At 39.7% G+C, this 20,947-nt stretch overlaps 3 protein-coding genes and 1 long non-coding RNA gene across 4 annotated transcripts; 2 read left to right on the top strand and 2 right to left on the bottom strand.

The window, feature by feature from the left end:
* The first annotated feature begins 10 nt into the window (after nucleotides 1–10).
* mettl17 (methyltransferase like 17) lies at nucleotides 11–6,137 on the top strand. The gene is made up of 14 exons (XM_085388773.1): nucleotides 11–184; nucleotides 1,069–1,210; nucleotides 1,309–1,458; nucleotides 1,560–1,647; nucleotides 1,954–2,035; nucleotides 2,176–2,249; nucleotides 2,332–2,426; nucleotides 2,542–2,612; nucleotides 2,889–2,996; nucleotides 3,101–3,169; nucleotides 3,250–3,300; nucleotides 3,402–3,494; nucleotides 4,557–4,753; nucleotides 5,887–6,137. Exons 1-14 carry the CDS (start codon nucleotides 116–118, stop codon nucleotides 5,978–5,980), a joined length of 1,383 nt encoding a protein of 460 aa, XP_085244899.1. The 5' UTR covers nucleotides 11–115; the 3' UTR covers nucleotides 5,981–6,137.
* A 632-nt stretch (nucleotides 6,138–6,769) lies between these two features.
* Nucleotides 6,770–11,099, bottom strand: sdr39u1 (short chain dehydrogenase/reductase family 39U, member 1). Its single transcript, XM_085388774.1, has 6 exons — nucleotides 11,000–11,099; nucleotides 10,172–10,278; nucleotides 9,792–9,874; nucleotides 9,570–9,691; nucleotides 9,301–9,453; nucleotides 6,770–7,560 (listed from the first exon to the last, which is right to left on the bottom strand). The coding sequence occupies exons 1-6, from the start codon at nucleotides 11,013–11,015 to the stop codon at nucleotides 7,133–7,135; spliced, it is 909 nt and encodes a 302-aa protein (XP_085244900.1). The 5' UTR covers nucleotides 11,016–11,099; the 3' UTR covers nucleotides 6,770–7,132.
* Nucleotides 11,100–13,860: 2,761 nt separating this feature from the next.
* LOC146647726 (uncharacterized) lies at nucleotides 13,861–16,145 on the top strand. The gene is made up of 3 exons (XR_014908618.1): nucleotides 13,861–13,986; nucleotides 15,070–15,095; nucleotides 15,952–16,145. It is a non-coding gene; the product is annotated as an uncharacterized LOC146647726 (long non-coding RNA).
* Nucleotides 16,146–17,328: 1,183 nt separating this feature from the next.
* Nucleotides 17,329–20,817, bottom strand: LOC146647725 (leukotriene B4 receptor 1-like). Its single transcript, XM_085388410.1, has 4 exons — nucleotides 20,234–20,817; nucleotides 18,890–19,090; nucleotides 18,735–18,778; nucleotides 17,329–17,782 (listed from the first exon to the last, which is right to left on the bottom strand). The coding sequence occupies exons 1-4, from the start codon at nucleotides 20,810–20,812 to the stop codon at nucleotides 17,509–17,511; spliced, it is 1,098 nt and encodes a 365-aa protein (XP_085244536.1). The 5' UTR covers nucleotides 20,813–20,817; the 3' UTR covers nucleotides 17,329–17,508.
* Nucleotides 20,818–20,947: the final 130 nt, after the last annotated feature.

Genomic DNA, 20,947 nt, shown 5'->3' with positions numbered 1-20,947 from the left:
AGTGGTCGGAATTATTTTGTTGAAGGATTAGTGGGATTCTAACGTGACACTTTAGGAAGGCTGGATGAAAGTTGAATTTTAAGCCATTTAAACGTAACGGTTAGAAGCAGATGTTATGGTACTGCGTAGATTTAGCGCCTGTGTTCTCTGTCAGAGAAAACCTTTGGCGATGCTGGTGTGCCGGGTGAGTACGGATTGATATTACCACTGAATGCAGCTTTTTAATCGCAGAGGTCAGACACATAAGCTATAGAGAACAAAATAGTTTCAGTCTGTACATTTACATTTTATTTTTTATTTTTGGCATAATATACACCATTTAGTCGTGAATCTACTCTACCTGTCCCCCAGATGTCAGGGCTGCCAACTCTCACTGGTGTAAAACATGATTTCTACGTTCATTCAAACACTGCCCAAACACATCTCTGAATACTACACTGAGGGGATTTTCTGGGGTTATTATCAGCTCAGCATAAAAAATCTCTTGGCTATGTCTTTCTGACATTATAACTGGAGCCAGTAAGGCTGCTGTCTGATTCCCAGTTACCTTGGACTCAAACATTTCATTAAATAAACTAAAACTGCACTTACTGGCCACTTCATTATTTACACCTTGCTAGCACTGGATAGGCCCTCCTTTTGCCTTCAGAATACTGTGATCATAAGTAGGTGGACATGGTCAGCAACAATACTCGAGTATATTGTTACACAAACAACCACGTCACGTAACATAAATTACTTTTCATCCAAATTTTGATGCTTGGTTTGAATTTCCATAGGTCTTCTTGTCCATGTTTGCATGCCTAAATGCGTTAAGTCGCTGCTATGTGATTAGCTGATGAAATACCTACGTTAACAAGCACTCAAACAGTACATGTGCCTAATGTAGTGGCCACTGGATCTTTTGAAAAAAATGAAACACAGATTTTGTTTGGTTTCTTTGTTTGTTTGTTTTTTTCTAAAATCTGGCTGTAATTGGATTTCCTGTTTTTTATTTTCCTCATATAATCATATTTTAGTTTAATTCAAAGGTCAGTAAAACAGCATCATTTAAACCTGTTATTTCAGGCAATAAGTGCAGCTACACACCCACAGCCACAGGTAGATTTCCTAAAGGGTGAACCACACAGAAAACACCCAGGTGTGACCAACTTGAAAACTCTACGGCTACCTGAGGAACTCCACGTGGCTGCACAGTCGATTATTCACAGTAAGCTTAGTGTTGGTAAATCAGTTAATATAACAGATCTTTCTGACCAGCTTCATTGGTTGAAACCCTTTGCCTCTCATCCATCTCTGCATCTGTAGGAGCTCAGGTGAATCAGCTTCCTGAGCGCATTCACAAGCTCACGAACTTCCTGTGGAGCAGGAAACGAGCGGTCGAGGATTTAACTCTGAGGCAGAAAGCTGTGAGCCTGGAGAAAGAATTGTGGGAGAAAGCCATGCAAAAGGGAGGAGGTGGGTGACATATGTATAATTTTTTTAAAAGTAATAATACACATGCAACAAGATCATATCATGCAGCAGCTAGAAAAAATAAATATACATTCATTCTGCAGATATAGACGAGCAAGCAATGGAAGACCGCATTAGGAGGAAAGTTCTCTCAGAGCTCCGAAGAACGACATATCACTGGGCACCCACGAAGTAACATGTCATTTAACTACAGTGTTATCCATTATCAGTTTTTCACGTTTCAGTCTGTTCTGAATGCCTCTTTGTTATATTTACTGATTCCTAAAGGAGAAAAAGCCTCTTTTACCCATAATAGGAGAAGCTAAAACTGCGATTTATGACAAATGCTGAACATTTTATACCTTTAACAGACTTAAGATGCTTTCTTTAGATAAACCCAGCGAATGGTTGCGCTCCACCATGATCCATCCTGAAGTTGTAGTTTTGGTCCTTAAATTTGACGTGCAGTAGATTTACAAGCATCTCACTGTGTTTCAGGTACGATGAAGAGCTCGGCGTGGTCTACATGGCAGCTCGACTTGCTGGCGGTTACGCTGCAGTGAGGAGAGCTCTGAATGAGGTAGCAAAGTGCTGTGGAGGCAATCGGCTTACGTGGTGATACAGGGAGCTTCCTTTTTAAGAATCGCTTGAATCCAAGCACAAGTTGTTTTTTGTGGTTAAACTCAGTTATACCTGCAGTTTTTTCCCCTCATCATTTAGATAAAGAAGAGGGATCCCTCCTTTGCTCCTCACACTCTCCTGGATTTTGGTTCTGGGTTAGGAACCGTTGTCTGGTTAGTGTGTAACACTAGTAAAACATGTAAATGCTTTAGTCTGAATAGCTAAACTAAGTTTATAATCTGGCCGTTTCCTCAGGGCATCTCACGCATGCTGGGGTGACTCTTTGAAGGAGATGGTGTGTGTGGACAGCTCAGGGCCAATGAACATTTTGGCAGAACAACTTCTGAAAGGTAGACACACATGTAGACAATTTATTTTTGTTTCTTTATGTGAAATACAGATGTTAATAAGAACTGACTGGATTGTATTATTATTATTATTTTTTTTTTTTTTTGAATTGAGCAGGTGATGACGAAAGAGCTGAACCCTGCATCAAACAAGTGTATTTCAGGCAGTTTCTCCCTGTCTCTCCTAAGGTAAAACTCCCTCAGCTTTTATTTAAGTCACAATGTGTTCACTGTCAAGAATTTTAAAAAATCAGTGTGTTATTAAAAATGTATATGCAATATTCTAGACTTCAATTCTGGGTTATACATGGATTTTTAAAATATTTTTAGTTGTTGTTCTAGAAAAGAACACAAACAGACAAAATCAAAAAATAAAGAAAATCCCAATATTTTTGATTTGCTGTCATTAATGTTCCAGATAATCTCAACAACTGGAAATCCTGACCATCCTTTTTCTCCTTTCAGGTGCAGTTTGATTTAGTCACTGCAGCTTTTACCCTCTCAGAGCTGCCAAATGTGAAAGACCGAGAGGAGGCAGCATTCACTCTTTGGAGAAAGACAAGCTCATATCTGGTGAGATCAAAGAAAGATACAACTTAAGAAAATGATTGGTGAGCCTCTGGTGTTTAAAAGGAAACAGAAAAAAAAACTATTAATCGTTGCATTTTATGTTCTAGGTGCTGGTGGAAAATGGGACCAAAGAGGGCCATCAGATACTCATGGAAGCCAGAGATACTTTATTGAAGGTATTTAAACACACTGGATAAGACAGCAGTTCACAATAGTTGTTATTGATCAAACTAAATTGTTGGTTTTCTGACTCCAGAAACAAGAGAAGACCGTTTATGACTCCAGGCCAGCATCAGTGTTTGCTCCAGTAAGTTTAACACCCAGTAGATTTAATTAAAGTCATACTTAGAGCCATTAGTGTCTCAGTCTTATTGCGCGTCTATTCATTCATTTATTTATTTATTTTAGTGTTCACATGAACTGGTGTGTCCCAAACTGGCCCATGAGCCCGTCACACCCTGCAACTTCCAGCAGCATTACCAACCTCTGTCTCTACCCAGGGTAAGACTCAACTGTCTATGTCTGTTTACAGCTTTTCACTTTAAATGGGATCTAATCTGTTAATTACCAGGTCTCTTTCTTTTTATTCTTGGACTCCACCGGAGCAGCATTGCATGAATTTTAAATTATCCTTATTGTCCTAAGACAACACTGGTGAATTAGTGCTTGAGTAGTACCAGCTAATATAGTCAGGCTCACCTCAACGCACAGCCGGTGCTCTGCAACAGGTCTCCTGGAGAGGGGCTGGACTCTCAGTCTAGAGTTGCCCTCAGAGAAAGATGGCAAGCAGTGGTGGGTATACAGTTATGGTCACAAGCTCTAAGTAGTGACAAAAAGATCACAGATAGAAGCAGTAGAAATCAACTACCTCCGCAGGGTGGCTCACTGTTGTCATTTGGGAGTCCTTTCTGAGGGCTTCAGAGTACATCCGCAACTCGAAAGGAGCCAGCTGAGGGTTTTTGAGGATCTGACTAGGATATGACCTGGACATCTCCTTGGTGAGGCATTTTGAGCATATTCTACTTAGAGAATCTCTGGGACAGACCCACGAGATTATGCCTCAGCTGCTTTGGGAACACCTCGGATGAGCTGGAAGGGTGACGGGAGGAGAGGAAGTTCTGAGGCTTTTCTTCTTAGAATGCTGGTCCTGCAAACCAAGCAACAGACCAAATAAGACTAAAACATTTTAGTGTAATCTGCAAAAACAACATATAGTCTTCTGTACCAGGCTCTGCTATTAAAATCAGCTGCACTTCATTCCCTTCTGTGAACGCAGCTGAAGTTTCGTATTATTGTATATTATCAGGAAACTCATATTTATTTAATAGCATGTAAAACATAAAAGACACAAAGTCTTGCGCCAAGATTTTATCTTGGATTGAATTCGTTATTTTTAACTTCATAACTTTTTATTCTTGTTGCCTTTTAAGTATTATTAATTTACACTTGTCTTATATTTGTTGCTGACAGAAGGTGCTATATATGCAAACATGTTTTGTTTTGTGTTTTTTCAGATAAATGCTGAATGAATTCCATATCAACCCTTTTTTTTTTCTTTTCCAGCACAATGACCGTCAGATCGAGAAGTTCAGCTACCTAATTTTGAGGCGGACAGAAGCAGTGGAGGAAGGCACAAAGGGTGTGGAGTGGGCCAGGCTGATTGCACCAGTGCTGCGCAGAACGAGGCATGTCCACTGTCGCATGTGTTGCCCGGACGGACAGCTACAGCACATGGTGGTGACAGCCCGTAAACACAGCAGGTAAAAAGAAAAATCAGTGTCACACAAATTCATCAGCTGCAGAATAGGTTTAGTCCTTTTCCTTAAATGCTAGCATAGAGCAGGGGTGGGCAACTCCAGGCCTCAAGGGCTGGTGTCCTGCAGGTTTTAGATATCACCCTGGGTCAACACACCTGAACCAAATGATTAGTTCATTACCAGCCCTCTGGAGAACTTCAAGACATGTTGACCCATTTAGCCATTTAAATCAGCTGTGTGGGCTCAAGGATACATCTAAAACCTGCAGCACATTGGCCCTTGAGGCCTGGAGTTGCCCATCTCTGGCATAGAGAGATGAAGACAAAATGCACTCTGTGGGAGAGAGAAGACAAAAGGTACTGACATTCAGTAGTGACAGGTGAGTGCATTGGGAGGGAAAAGAAGAGAGTGAAGAAGAACTGCTCAGTGCATCATGGGAAGTCCCCCAGCAGTCTGACAAAAGGATTCTTCAGGGTCATCAAATTCTGCTCAGGTTTCATCAAAAAGAAACGTTTGAAGTCTAATTTTATAATCGAGAGGATATCAGTCCTGAATCCAGAGATATTAAGACTCTAGGTCAGATCGGATACCATAGGGTTTTTAGGATATGATGTTAGGGACCAGGTGCATTAAAATAAACTAAGAAGAAATATGTCATTAAAATGCTTATTAGGGCTGCGTACTGTTTGAATTTGATTCAGTGTGGGGCCACGCAGTTCATCAACAACGTTTTCTAAAATTAACAAAACTCCTCAGGTGTTTAAAGATTTCCTAGACACAGGTAGGCACGCAGGAAAGATGCGGGAAATACAGAAAGAGAGAATGAGGGAAGGAAATGCAGCAAAAGATCTGGCTTGCCTGGACTTCAAACTGGGGAATTGCTGATCAAATTTGGCTATAATTCTGAATTATGTGATCCGAAAATGTGTCAGAACTAGACCAAATGGAGCAGAAATTCATTGTAAACCTTCTGTATGTCATAATAATCGATACTCTGTGCTACAGGCAGCCTTTGGTTGCTGGATATTCTTATTGCTTTTTGTTGTTTTATTGTCACTGATGGACTTATTTGACTGTTTTGTTTTGTATTGGATTTTTTCTGTTTAATTGTTCTATTTCAATGTCATTTTAATCAGAGATATGTACCGCTGCGCTCGGAGCAGTGACTGGGGAGATCAAATGCCGATCATTCGGGGTGTAGAGGAAGACGTCAACAGTGATTCAGAGTGACGATTCAGCCGTAAAGACAGACTGTGGAAACATACGATACATCGTGAAACTGATAATACTTTGATTTATAGACAAAGGAGCTGCAAATTACATATACATTTCCTCTCTGCAGTTTTCTTTATTGTGTACCACCTCCAATAAACCATTATATTTTTAAGTGTGATGCTCTTTGGACTGAAATGTCTTTTAAAAAGTATTTTGAAATTGAATTTACCTTGAAGCATTTCATTTTCAATGCGGTCCAAACAAACCTTAAAGTTGTTTATTCAGCAGAACAATACATAACATGAGCTTTATGTATTTTTTTTGGTAACATAACATTTCACAGCCTTAAAATAAAAAGGGTAAAATTTCTTTTTGCACGTTTCCGTGTTGCAGGTTAATTCAGTGACACTGTGAGACTCAGAGATTTCAGCAACATTTTTAATTTACTGCAGGCCACAAAAAAGATCCAGTAAACTTGATTAACCTAGACTTATGTAAACGACTATTTAAAAAAACAAAACAAAACAAAAAAAAAAAAAGACTCCAGGCTATGACCTGTAGCTCCAATAATTGTTTCGGTGCTTCACCACCTGTAATGTGGTCATGTGGTTATTTATATTACTAACCACTGTGTCACTGACAATTTTTTTTTGCATTAATTAGGAGTTAATAACAATAAACACGGTCACTAGTTGCAGCATTAATGGCTAGATGTACAACCATCCAAGATTATCTTCTGTAGCTCTGTTCATGAGTTTGAACGAAAGGAGCAAAAGCTGCTAAAGGAGAAAGTTTAGACACATCTGTTATCAAGACTCAACTCTGTCAGATTTATTTTACAGAAACACTTCAGTATCAACAATCATGTCCCAGTGCTTTCTAAATGTAAGCAAAGGCTTAAAGCCGCTTGTTATTGTCCCGAATGCGGAGAAACACTTTAAAGCAAAGCATGACATTTTATTTAAAACAGTTTTTCAAACATGATCCCATAACTGCTCTTTAGCAATATGAGAAACAACAGTTCATCAGTACACAGATCTGATGAATAAGTAATTTACAACAGTCTTTTACTGAGTCATGATCCTGGGATTCATTTTCAATGACTCGTTTAGGCTCATATTTGTTTATTCTTGTATTACAGTAAAAATGAACCGCCGTACTCTCTTGTTAATTAACAATCTCCTTCAAAGCGGAGGTCAAGTCAGGGTAGTTGTACTGAAATCCAGACTCCAAAGTCCTCTTAGGTATGACTTTCTGGCCTTGAGTAAGGATCACGGCCCTCTCCGAACCCAGCAGGGCGTTCATGACAAAGCCAGGTACAGGAAGGATGGTGGGCCGCCTCAAGACCCGACCCAATTCTTTAGTGAATTCATAGTTTGTGTTGAGAGCCGGCGCGACTCCGTTGAACACTTGTGGTGATGAGGAGGGTGGAGTGTCAGCTGGGGGCTCCAGTGCGCGGACAATGATTCCTGCCAGGTCTGAAACGTGGATCCAGGGAAATGGTTGTCTTCCAGATCCCAGGGTACCCCCGAGGCCGAGCCAGAACGGCAGCAGCATCTGCTTCATGGCCCCACCATCACGACCCAGCACTGCCCCTGGGGAATGCATGGAAAATAAGAAAGCACATGTTTTTCACTGCAGCCATTTTAACTTGTTTAATGATGATTTACTGGGACACTCTTTATAACTGAAAAACCATTAGTTCAAGCTTATGCTGTCCATTCAGTCAATCTAGTCAGATTATCTGCCGTGAAATGGCCCACGAGATAAAATTTTAATTCATGCTATAAAAACTGAAAAAGATAAAAAGTAATACAGAGATAAGATACTTTAAATCTTCACATGTTGTGTATGCATGTACAAAATGCAAAAGTTTAACAGACTGATGGTCTTTTAAAGTTTTTCTTTGGATGGTGGTAGCCTTTTCATTCTTTTTATTCTAGTTCTTGTACCCGATCGTCTTCAAAGGAAAGGTTTTTGCCCCAATTACTTTCTTTAGTTTGTTAAACCAGTTAACACTGACCTGTGAATCATTCAAGCATGAAAAAGGCACCCAATTCAAGAAATGAACCACTGTTTTTAAAAATGTATCCTTAGGCACTTTGTTATTAGAAGCCAGTCATAAAAACAAATTTTTTTCCACATTTCTTTAAGTCGATTTAGTCAATCTCTGAAAAATGCCAAGGATAACATATTTTGACAGGCATAAAAATTATATTTTTGGTGATTCCAAAATAACTATGAGCAGAACACTTAGGCTATGTTCACACTGCAGGCGAACGCGCATCAAATCCGACTTTTTTTGATCCTATCCGACTCATATCCGATCATGGTATGACAGCTTGAACGGCACAAACCCAATATTTTCAAATCCGACCTAGGTCACTTTCGTATGTGGTACTGAATCCATTACGTATCTGATGTTTTAGAAAGTGACTGCTGTTTGAATGGTCATTTTGCATTTAATCTGTCTTTTACATCACTGACACAAGACGGACGCCAATTATCAGCGCTAGAGAAGACAAACGAGAAAGCATGGCGGCCGTTGTTAAAGCACGGGCTCTCTTTTTTCTCTGTTTCCTTCTTTCTCTATTTAATTTGTCAAAATTCTGTCGGTTACGACTGTGCAGAAATTGATAGACTGCTGCAACAACACCTACTAGCTCTGTAGCCGCCATTTTTACTTCCGCAAACAGAGCGCGTTGTGTGTGACATCTTCTTTTGTGCATGTGGACCACTTTGAGGGCCATGAACCGTTCACACTAGAGCGCATTTGCTGTCACATTTTATTTGTAGTGTGAACAACCAGAAAAGGAAAAAAAAAAAATCGGATTTGATCAAAAAATTGCAATTGAGCATTAACACCTGCAGTGTGAACTACAGGTTACACTTACAAATTATGAAGAAACTAGACGTGAGGACAAAAGAAGTGGCAGGCCTAAAGAAACCATCTACAGCAGACGAACAGGATCTGAAAGCCATGTTCTTAAGAAATAGGAAAAAAAATCCAGCAAAGACCTTACATAGGACCAGAAAGATGCATGTGGCCCTTCATCTGATCCATTTAGACCACGGGTAGGCAATTCCAGGCCAGGTTTTAGATCTTACCTTGGGTAACACAACACACCTGAATCACATGATTAGTTTGTTACCAGGCCTCTGGAGAACTTCAGGACATGTTGAGGAGCTAATTTAGCCATTTAAATCAGCTGTGTTGGTTCCAGGACACATCTAAAACCTGCAGGGACACCGGCCCTCGAGGCCTGGAGTTGCCCACCCCTGATTTAGACAGATTCAGAATGGACAATAAACATAAGCATGTGCCGTATACAAACCAGGCCGGATGATGACTTGTTTGGTGGTTTTTGCCACATTTTCAGGAAGTAGTGCTGCTGCTTCCCACTCTTTGACAAGTCTTGAGAGAAGGTCAAACGGAGTCCATTCACTGTCTTCTGTGTATTGAGCTGTTAGACTGGGTTTATAGCAAGCTGTGTCATGAAAACAAACAAACGAACAATAAGCAATAATAGAATTACTATCTATATTATCAATGAGTTCATCTGATCTGCTGTGCTGAGTAGAATCTCACTTATTAAATGCTTACCTACACCTGACACCAGCACCCAAGAGTGAGGAGGACTGGAGGAAGCAGCAATGGCTTGAGAAAGAGCTTTAGTTGTGTCAACGCGACTGGAGAACAAGTCTTTTTTGTAGCTTTCATTCCACCTTCAAAACAGAACCCAAGGGAAGAAACAGTGACAATCCCTGTAAATGCATTAAAATGCTGCAGATATTAGGATGGACTCTTTGATTATTTATTTCTCACCATCGCAGTGGGTTTATGAGATTCTCTCCAGCCAAGTTGACGGCACCCTCACACGGTGGGAGACCCTGAGACTCCAGCTCACCCTGCAGGAGCAGAGAGGAAGAAACATAAAGATGTTTAGAAATGTCACTGGATCTGTAAACTATCCCCCTTCCACATTTATCAGTTTGTACGTCTCTGTCTGTACAGTTTGTACATACTGAATTTCCCGGAGGAACCAACATGAGGGATTAATAAATTTCTTCTCCCTCTCTAATTTCAGTCCTTCAAACCATCAGGCATCAGCTCCAGTATGATGTTTCGTTAACAGTGATGAATCAACAGGTCCTAAAATGAGCTTTAGGTTTGCCCTTTTACTTTGTATTAACTTTAGGTCATACCCATGTTATCTTCCCTGGACCAGGCTGGCGGGATATCAGTGTCACCTCATGACCTTTGTCCCTAAGTAGGCGGGTAAGCTCACGGCCAACGAAGCCAGATCCCCCTCCTACAAGAAACACAACAGACAGAGAAATCATCAAAAGGAACAAACTGAAAAACAAAAGCCGCACACTTCCTTCAACTTAGAAACTGTGATTCATACAAGTGTGTAAAGAAAGTACTGTATAAAGATTTAAAATCGGATTTATTTTATCATATCGTGCTTTAATTTTTTTTTAACGTTTTACGTTAAATTTAAAATTACACTCAGTTTTAACTGCTGTAACAAAGGAAAGTCGCAACTTTCAAAAAACCCTTTTTGCTCATGACGTTAAGGTGGCTTTGGATCAACTTTATTCTCGTTTTTGCAGTTTAACTTAAAGAGAAATATTTCTATTATTTAACCAAACAACTAAATAAATACATAGAAACGCTTCAAAATTATTAAAAAAAAAACCCTCAAAATTAGGTGAGTCAGGCATGCGTGGTGCGCATGCGTATTGTACATGCTTACAAAACATTGCTTTGTGCATTACCTGAGCAAACTCAACTATGAAACACACCATAAGCACACAGTTTTAGCACGCTTTCTCAAAGCTCCCAGGCTCTGTTCACAATAGTGCTACAGCCCAACATAATGCACAAGTACAAACTCACTAATGGATATAAGGCACTTCATTATTGGCCGCAACGTAAACATTAGCTGTAAGCTATCTGAAAGCGTAATGTCACTCTGACCTTTCCGAGCAACTTTAAAAAACGTGTAACTTTTTAAAAATTGTACATACCTATTAAAATTCTCATGGCCAGAAGCTTGCCCTTTAACCTTGAGTTAAATCTCAAAACGCCACCGTACACGAGTCCCGCCTCTCCTTCTTCTTCCTCTTCTTAAATGTTATTGGCGGTTGGCAAACAACTGATTGGTGCATTACCGCCACCACTAGTATGGAGTGTGAACTGGAATGACGCCCCCCCCCAAAGAAAAAAACACCTCAAAGCCTTTCAAACACTCTTCCCGCTTTAAAAAACTGAAATAAAGCCTGGTAACTCTTACTTCCAGAATCCTTTTGCAATAGGTCAACCAGATCCAATTTCATTTTCATATTAATAAGGTTTTGGGATAATTGTCTCCTCTCCACCTGATATTTCGGACAGTGCAATATCACAAACTCTATAGTTTCTGTGTCTCCACAGAAGGCACATTTCCCTAATTTCCTTCGGGATTAATAAAGTATTCTGATTCTGATTCTGATTATGTTTCCCAATCAAGAATAATGTAGCATTTAACCCAGTATGTCCAAATCTCAATCTCGATATGACCATCTCCTCTCTCCTGCTCCTTCCAGTGGTCCTCATTTCTCCTACCCCCCTTTGTATTGTACACAACCACCATCCTCTCCTTTCCTCCTCCCACTGCTTTTGCCATCTACCCCTCATTTCTTGCCGTATGATACTCTTCACTTCAGCTTGACCAAAACTAACAGCCAGGTCAACTGTCCCATGTTTTGTGGCTTGCTTCGCCGCTCTGTCTGCCATTTCATTCCCCATTATTCCATAATGGGCTGGAATCCATAGAAACACAACTGTAAGACCCATCATGTTTATCCTGAACAGTGTTTGCTGAATTTCTGCTAGAATATCTGCTCTCACATCTGAGTGACTACCTTGTAAACTAAGCAATGATACTCTTGATTCTGAACAAACAATAGCTTTTAATGGCCTCATATCTTCCACCCACTGAACCGCCAACAGAATTGCAAGCAGTTCTCCAGTGAATACTGACAGTCTATCAGTGATCCTTTTTTCTATTTTAACCATGAACTCTGGGACCACAACTGCTACACCAATTTGACTGGCTGAATCCTTAGATGCATCCGTATATAATTGAACACAACCATAAAACTGGTCAATGTAAGCCTGCACAGTATAGGAGTTTAAAATAAATGCCCCATCCTTAGTCTTCTTATCCAGTAGAGTGAAATCAACTATGGCTTCAGGAAGTATCCAGGGAGATATTGCTGGTAACGAAACTCGTCCAACTGATCCAGTTTAAATTCACTTGCTCTTCCACCCACAATCCACCCAAAGCTCTTTGATTTCCACCTTCCTTTCTCCCAGCAAGGGTTAAGAACTGCTTGTGGTGGGTGATCCTGTCCATGGCCTTGAAGATTTGCCCAATAATTAAGTACAAGTTGTGTTCTTCTCAGTCCTAGAGGCATCTCCCCCATCTCCACCTCCCTCCTCTCCTTCTCCAGCTGCTCTGTTATCAAACTGTAATTTCAGCGAGTTTGGTCCAATCGGCGTTCCGTACTTTAGCCACGCAAACACGTCATTTTGTAGTTCACAGTTGGCTTGACCGAAGTCGGAATTCTTTAGTAACAGCTGACACCTGCTGGTTTTAGTGATGTGATGTCGTTCCTTTTCAAATTTAAAGGAATAATATGAGATATAACCCCAAACTTTTTTAGCTTTAAGTACTAAAAGTTTAACTCACACCGCCTCTGACGTAACTACAGCATCCGAATGAGAAATGTTTACCCTTGATTAGGTAAGAAATTAGGTAATATTAGGCAATAAATTATTAATGTAGAAGATCATAGTTAAAACAAACAAAAGTTGTTTGTTTTTTTTAAGTTTAAAGCGAATATCTTGTAACAGACATTTATCATTGCAGGATTAGCACAGATGCACAGGAATACGAGTGAAATAAAAATGCCATTTATGGTATCATTTTCTGCTAATTAAAGGGTAATACAAAACGTAAATATTACAATAGCGCCATGGGCCACAGTCCAACATCAACAAAAGCTAAACAAAAATCTTAACAACAGTAACAACAATAATAATTTAATGTTGTTATTTATGTTAGCCACACACACACACACACACACACACACACACACACACACACACACACACACACACACACACACACACACACACACACACACATGTGTGTGTGTAACAATGTGCTGCTTTGGAAAGATGAAACCAAAGTTGAGATGGTTGGTCATAATGCACACCGCCATGTTTGCCAAAAAACCAAACACAGCATATCAACACAAACATCTCATACCAGCTGTTGGTGGTAGAGGGGGGTAACAATTTGAGGACTGTTTTGCGGCCACAGGACCTGTGCACCTTGCATTCACTGTGCTAATCAAAAGTATTTTAGGGTCAAATAAGAAGTAATCGGTCCCATAGCTACAGCTTGGCAGCAAATCTGCAACAGAATGGCTAAAAAAAGATGTTGCATTGGCTCAGTCAAAGTCCAGGCTGCAACCTTATTAAAATATTGTAGCAGGACCTTCAGAGAGCTGTGCATAAAAGTTTGCCTGCTAACGTCAATTAGCTGAAGCAACACCGTAAGGACGTGTGGGCCTAAATTCCTCCAAAATGACGTTAGAGATTGATAAAGTCATGTGGAAAATGTACTGTATGCCACTGTATGTATTTTCCTTACTTGTATATTCAGGCTGTGCCTCTATGCTGCTACTTTATGTCATTATGTTTACATTTCGGTAGTAATGTGTTTCAGTAATAATATGCAGGATGCGTATTAAAGAGAAGATGTCTTGAAAGTATACTGTTAAACGATGTTTTTATTTTTATGCGGCACAGGCAAACCCGGAAGCTGCTTGCTTGACGGCAGAGAGCAGGAGACACGTGGTTTGATAAAGAGATAAATTGCGGCTCGGGCTCATTAACGACCTCTCTTCCTTGTTGCGGTGATGCAGGTCGGACATGAGGTGCTGGAGAGACGAGAACTGACGAGGTGACACCTTGTTTTACTCTAAATGTTCACCTTTAGTGATGATTCTCTTGGTTATTGTCGCAGGTGTCGTGTTTATATTTATGCGTTTGCGCGTTTCTTGACGTTATTTCCGCACATTGTTAGCTCGCAGCTTCAGTAGCGCCAAATGCACCTCGTGGTTTCCGCTGATGAGGAAAATGCAGCTGAATATTAAACGATGCGTACGAGGGACTAATGCAATTTAGGCTTTGATTGGGAGCTCAGTGAACTTTAAGGTGCTGGGGCTGTGTTCTGTAATGTTATAACAGTTTAGGTTGATGTGTTTGAGGTTAATGACTCCCATAGGAGGAAGACCTGTGGGTCAGGGTTGGTGTGTACTTCAAACATCACATACAAAACGATCTAAATGAAGCTGGCTTGCTTCACCGAGAACTGAACGAAACTGATTAAAATTGGAAGTTAATTTTAGTTGCGTCAAACGACACAATACCCGTGCATAAGACCTCCGTGCTACTATGTTGGGTCAACTAACGTCCACTATGAACTTCATAAGTAACAAAGTTAAAACTAATATAAAGGTCAAGCACTAAGGCCTTGTTTACAAAGGGTATAATCCGTTTTATTAAGAACTTGAGGAGTCAGCGTGTTCCCTTTGTTTATGCTTGTAAAACAAAGGGTTTCCTGTCTTGTCCTATCTGAGAGTGTAAATTCCTAAATGAGCTAAATAGGTTCTGTAAGTTCTAAACATTGCTGTAATATTTACCAAAATCACAAGCTGAATGTTCAGTTCACACATTTTAAAATGCATCAACTAAACTGTGCATTATATAAAAAATAAGAAATTATTTCTTTACTCTTAGCTTTATCACACTAGGCCCATTAATTGAGTTGTGCCATTTCAGTTCTCATCCTATACCTGCTGCAGATGCAGACTTGCCAGCTTTTAGTCAAACCTTGATGATGAGTTGCATGTGAGTCCGTGTTTCACCTGAAACCTCATGATTATCTTTCACTGCACTGATGGGTTTGACAGTAAGGGCGCAGGTCAGGCACTCTGGTGTGTAAGTGCACAGTTAAGCTAATCTTATGTTCCTTTTCTTTCAGGATTTCAGAACCTGGGTGTGTCCAAGGTAAGGTTTCTTCAGTTTTGTTCGCTGAAATTGCATCACAATATCTGTTGGTTTAAAAGTGTGGAAATTCCAAGCTTTAGATTCAAGGTGTTTAATGTCATGTGTCCAAAGAAAGGCATTTCTCTGTGCAAATGAAATTGTTTCTTTGCTGTCCACCCTCAGATGCTGGTTAAGATATACAATAGAAATAGAGCAGATAAAATACAAATGGTATAAATAAATGAAGACAGAAAAGGAGATAAAATTAAGAAATTTAAGATGCTGAAGTCAGGTGGTCTATAGTCAAAATTTAACTAGGGTCAAATTCTGCTAGGTAATTTCTTTTTTTGACTTTTTGAAATTAAATGGTTAATGCAATCCACTCTGGATATCAAAATCCAGCCCATAATCTGATATTGAATGGCCAATAAGCTTGCATCACAAAGGAACCGTATTATCTAATAGCCAGTTTTCATTAGTCCCTATTCGGGTCAGGACACTTTTTAGGGTTTTCCATTAGGTGATAGTACCTGGTACTTTTTAGTACCAACTCAACCGGGGTACCAAGCAATCGAGGCAGAAATATGAAAATGTGTCGGTAGATGTGGTCACGGATTGGCTAGTCAGTGATGCATGAAGTCAGCAAAGCCATTAAGTTGATGACTTTAAATTAACTTAGGTTAACATTAAAGTGTTACTTAGTCTGTGCAGTATGTTTTTATATTGTGGTGTACTAAAAATGTGTAACCAGAGTTTAGTACAACATAGTTCAACAGCACCCCCACTTTTTTTTTTTTAATTTATTTTAAACTCTAAAGTGATTGTAATGCTGAATTAATGCCTTTGAGGCTCTATTAATATTTTCTTTGTTTGACAGGTGATGGATCCTTCATGAGCTCTGGCTGCTGGGTTTCCTCAGGTGGAAATGTTGTGATTTTAAAGTATTAAATGTAATTTATTTTAATTAAATCTTTGTTTACTGACAAATACAACTTGATCTATATTTCAGTGATAACAATTTGTAGTAGGTACATTTGTGTGTTCAATAAAGCATCTTTTTTGTAAATCAAACTTTTGCAGGTTTTTATTTCAAATGTGTAATTTGAATTGTTTTTGCAGGATGTGTTGGGCTTGGACTGTGCAAAGGACTTCTTTTTAATTATGGTTAATGTGCCGTACATTTGAAGTTGGGGCAAAATGGGTAAATGAATATTAAAATTAGACTAGGAGCATGTCTAAATGGACCAGTCAAAACATGTTTAAAGTGTAGTGGGGAAAATGACTCAAAATGACTAAATTAAAATTCCTGTTGCCTAATCTGCGAAAAGGCGTTACTGAAAGGTATGAAAAGCATCAGTAAAACTGAGGTCTTGACCTCAGTATACACTCACTGGGCTCTGTCATTGGCTACAGCCTGCTACTATAGCAGATATTTGACAAGATGCTGAAAAGACTACTCAGATTTTGGTCTATTTGGATGTGATGGAATCAGTTTCTTTGGGTTTGGCATCTGATACAACCTTCATTCCACAAACCAAAGGTGCTGTATTTGACTGGAGGCTATTTGAGCAGTGAGCTCGTTTTCAAGTTGAGGAAACCAGTTTGAGATGACCTGAGCCTTGTGCCTTGGCAGCAACAATGGTATGCAAGTGTACTTGTGTTTAACAACGCTCAAACATTGATCACCAGCATCGATGCAAGCCTGGAGAATCCACTGTTGCACAAAACTCTGACTTTGACCATTTTTGGTGAGGAAATTGTAGCATTGGGAATGGCACATTTTCTGCAGCTGTAGCCAATTTTCTTTAATTTAGAGATGCTCTTCTACATTTGTAACAATTAGTTTAAGTTGGTGGTGCCTTTTCTTGGCTCAAAGTCATTCTGGCTTTAACGATGACAAAATAAAAACAGATTATGTAGAAATGTTGGACAAAGAGCAGGTTAAACACGAGTCCTTTGACTTGAGCTTCTATGTAACAAATCTGACAAGCTCATGACACTGTCAATTGCAGAAGATTTTAAATGTTTGTTTTTTTTTCATTGAAAGTAAACTGCATTAAAAATTTCTTGATATTGAATATGCAGTTTTCTTAAAGTGTACTTTAGTAGCAAGCATCAGTTTTCATTCACACCATTTTTATTTTACAAAATCAGTCTTTACATTAAGGAATAAAAACTGTAAATACGTTAAAACTGTAGTTTTAACGTATTTACAGACCTGAGACTTTACAGATATTCAGATGCACGTAGACGAAGGTAAACTGCTTGTGCTTACACTCCTGACTTCCACTTTAATTGTGTTATCACATTTTAAATAAAAAAAAATGCTGTGCTAATGCTTGTTGTGTGTAGCCTAAAATCTATAAGTCCACATAAAGCTTTACACAATTTTAAGTGCTTTCATTTATATATACAGTCTGTTAGTGTATGAAGTTCATTCAACATTCCTGTTCTCTGGAGTAGAAGCCACTGTACGATTTTGACAATCAACATTACTCTCTCCGACATTGTCATAAGTTGTGAGTCGGGTGCTTTTGGTTCCTGTTTGATCTGATAATGTTCCCTCAAATAGCTTAGCCATGAAGGCAAAACCATTTTTCTTGATGTAGGATTTCCCTGCAAAGGTGTAGAGGACTGGGTTAGCACAACTGCTGATGAAGGCCAAAGCTGAGGTCACTGCACGGCTGGACTGAGAGATGGTATCTAATCTGCAGGGGAAAAGTTTGAAAAGTCATATATATATATATATTTTTTTTTTTTTCCAGCTGTGTTCATTGCACATAGATTTCTCCACATTCTGAATAATTTCATAATATTATGTACTTGAGATGGTAGGATGGTCAATGTCTTAACAACTTCACATTGAGGAACATTACTCTGAAATTGCTGCACATATTTTAGATGTAGTTTTTGCAGATTGGTGACCCTTTACCCATCTTTACTTGTGAAAAACTATACCTCTCTAAGATGCTCTTACTGACCTGTTCCTCTAGCACTTCCACTGCACTTTTTGCATTTAAACATTCAAAGTTTGTACTTGCTCTTGTAAGAATGCCCCCCCCCCCCCACACACACACACCCACACCCAAAAAAGCTTTTTTTTTTTTTTTGGTTTCAGCAGAGTGGATCCCGCCCGAGGGCCCAGACACTTCCACCTTCCTCGCCTGCTCAGGTGTGGTGGGAAGTCGGGGGCCGAGCTGGGGACGTGACCCAAGGATCCACAGAGCTGTAGGTGCCCCAAGTTATTCTCAGGCAGGGGAGGGGGTGGTGGCCTAGCCCGCTGTAGTCTGATCCCAAAGCTGATGAGGGAGTGGATCCCGCCCAAGGGCCTGGACACTCTGCCATTGCCTGTGAGATGTCCACTTTCCTCATCAGTCCTGAGCTAGGGATGTGACCCGAGGGTCTCACTCACTGGCTAACACATTAGCCACAGCTAGCCGCTAGAGACACAGCAGCTACAACTTTGTTGTGGGGATCCGGGCAACAGAATCCTGGGAAGCTACCGAGACAGGCTTCCCACCATAAAGGTAAACGGACACACACTGTCACCACACACTAACCATATATTGATGCCACACAAAAGCACACACATGTACAACCAAGTAAAGAATATGTAACAGAGTGGAGAAAGAGCCTCTACAGAAAACTTAAGTTACTCACCTTTCTCTTATGGGTGAGTTCTTTGGGTACCAAGCAGCTGCCACCTTTGGTAGAAAACAAAACACACTCAGTATTCACTCAAAAGCACAGCTCTCTTAACAGAAATTTTGAGCAGATTTGATGCGAATATTTGTCAAGAACACGCCCTCGCACACCTGTACCATGTTGATGACGTGGTACGGCAGCCAGAACAGACCAAATGTGATGACAATAGCCAGGATGAGTTTCTCGCTGCGGGCATTTCGTTGGAACTTGGTCTCCCTCAAGCGTTTCAGGATGACAACATAGCAGGTTATAATGATTGCATAAGGAATAATGAATCCTGCCACTGTCTCAAATGCGTACTGAAACCTCACCTGAAAACAAGAGCATATAAAGAAAGGCACTTTTCTTCAGACATGAACTGATTTCTCCAAATATGGAAAACAAATAAAGAAGTAAAAGCTAAAATTGTAAAACTGTTTAAGTTGAATTAACTTATTTGCTTTGTTTTTGTCAAATTAGAGGACAAAATCAAACATCTGATGACTTTAAGCCACGTCATGATGTCTTTTGTGTGAAAAAGCACCTTCTGCATAATAAGTATTTTTACTATATACATTCTGAAGGGAATTTGGATGCTACTAGTTTTGAAGCCTTAATTAACAACAACTTTTATTGTTGCCACTTTAGCTTAGTGGGTGAACAAGCGAGCACCTGCCACATGGCTGGAGAGCTATGACCTAGGTTTGAATCTGACCTACAGCACTTTGCTGCATGTCTTCCCTCTCTCCTCCTCTTCAAGTATTATCTTAACTGCTTTGCTATCCAATAAAGGGAAAAATGCCAACAAAACTAGTATTTTAAAAAGAGGACTTTTACCTGTAAAAACAATGTTTTGCATTGATCCTTTATGAAGGATCAACACAAAAGCTTGAAACACATGGAGTCTAGTGTATAAAGAATCTTTTAGTAAAAGTAATCTGCTCAAAGCACTATGGATACTAGTTAAGCTGCAGCTATAAAAGGCCTTAAACACAGTAAAAAAACACATCTGCAACCTCCTGCTAAAATAGACTGTCTACTTGTTCATGAAGTTGTATCTAATAAAATTTATTTTTATGTAAGTATTACCATTATTTCTTTTATTATTATTTTTTAAGTCAGTGGTTTGTGACATTGAAACAGAATTCATTTTTAAAGAAAAGACTGTTCTCAGTTTTTTTTCTCTTCAGCACCCTATTATAAACTGATGTGAATTAAGAAGGCTGATATCATCCAATGAAGATTTTCAAGTTGTTGATGCATCTTTATTAAAAAACAAAAAACAAAACAAACCTAATTTCAGATAGGTGTGCTGGACCTTTTGCTCAAAGCATGTGATCATGTTCAATACCTCACTCACTATTTTACGGGCTCTCACATGCAGAAGGTTTTTTGAAGGCATTTTATGGATGGAAATATGATTATGAAACTAATCAGATCAGTGGCAGACAAATAACCAACACAAGTGTACTTACATGTCTACGCAGTGTGTGATTGGGTGCACACACATATGTTGTTTGATTCATATCATCAGTTTCTTTTTTCACATCTCGAAACACCAATGAGGGGATAGACATGACCATCACTAGCACCCATGTGCCTAGGATCACCCTCCTCACAACCTTCCTGGTGATCAGGTGATACAGTGTGTGTGGAAAGACTATGGCCAACAGCCTGTGCACGCTCATCAGGGTTATCAGAAAGATTGACGCATACATGTTGGAGTTGCACAGGTAGAACAGGATTTTGCACATGGCGTTTCCAAAGACCCACGTCTGCATGACCAGGTAGATGATGAAAAAGATGGTGAGAGCCATGAGGAACCCATCAGCACATGCCAAGTTAAGGATGAGGAGAGTGGTGACTGAGCGTTGTTGGCAGCGGGCCAGGATGCTCCAGACAATGAAGAGATTTCCAGGGACGCCCAGGAGGAAGACCAAGCTGAGGATGAGGGCACCAATGGCTGCGGAATAGTCATTTTTCACAGCATTTTCATCATCAGGGTCAGGGGTGGGGTTTGGTCCAGTCAGAGGTGAGAGACTTGAGTAGCTCATGGCAGAAGAATTTTTGATCCTTTAGATGGGAAAAAACATTAGAACACCAAAAGGAAATTATGTAGCTTACAGCTGCTCCAAGACAATGACAGTAACAGACTAAACTAATTTAATATGACAATGTATTAAAAAGTC

Source organism: Rhamphochromis longiceps, linkage group LG18, assembly GCF_057381845.1.
Source record: "Rhamphochromis longiceps isolate RC_006_pf linkage group LG18, R_longiceps_female_GT1.1, whole genome shotgun sequence".
NCBI classification, from domain to species: Eukaryota; Metazoa; Chordata; class Actinopteri; order Cichliformes; family Cichlidae; genus Rhamphochromis; species Rhamphochromis longiceps.
This window is presented reverse-complemented; position numbering and strand designations above follow the sequence as displayed.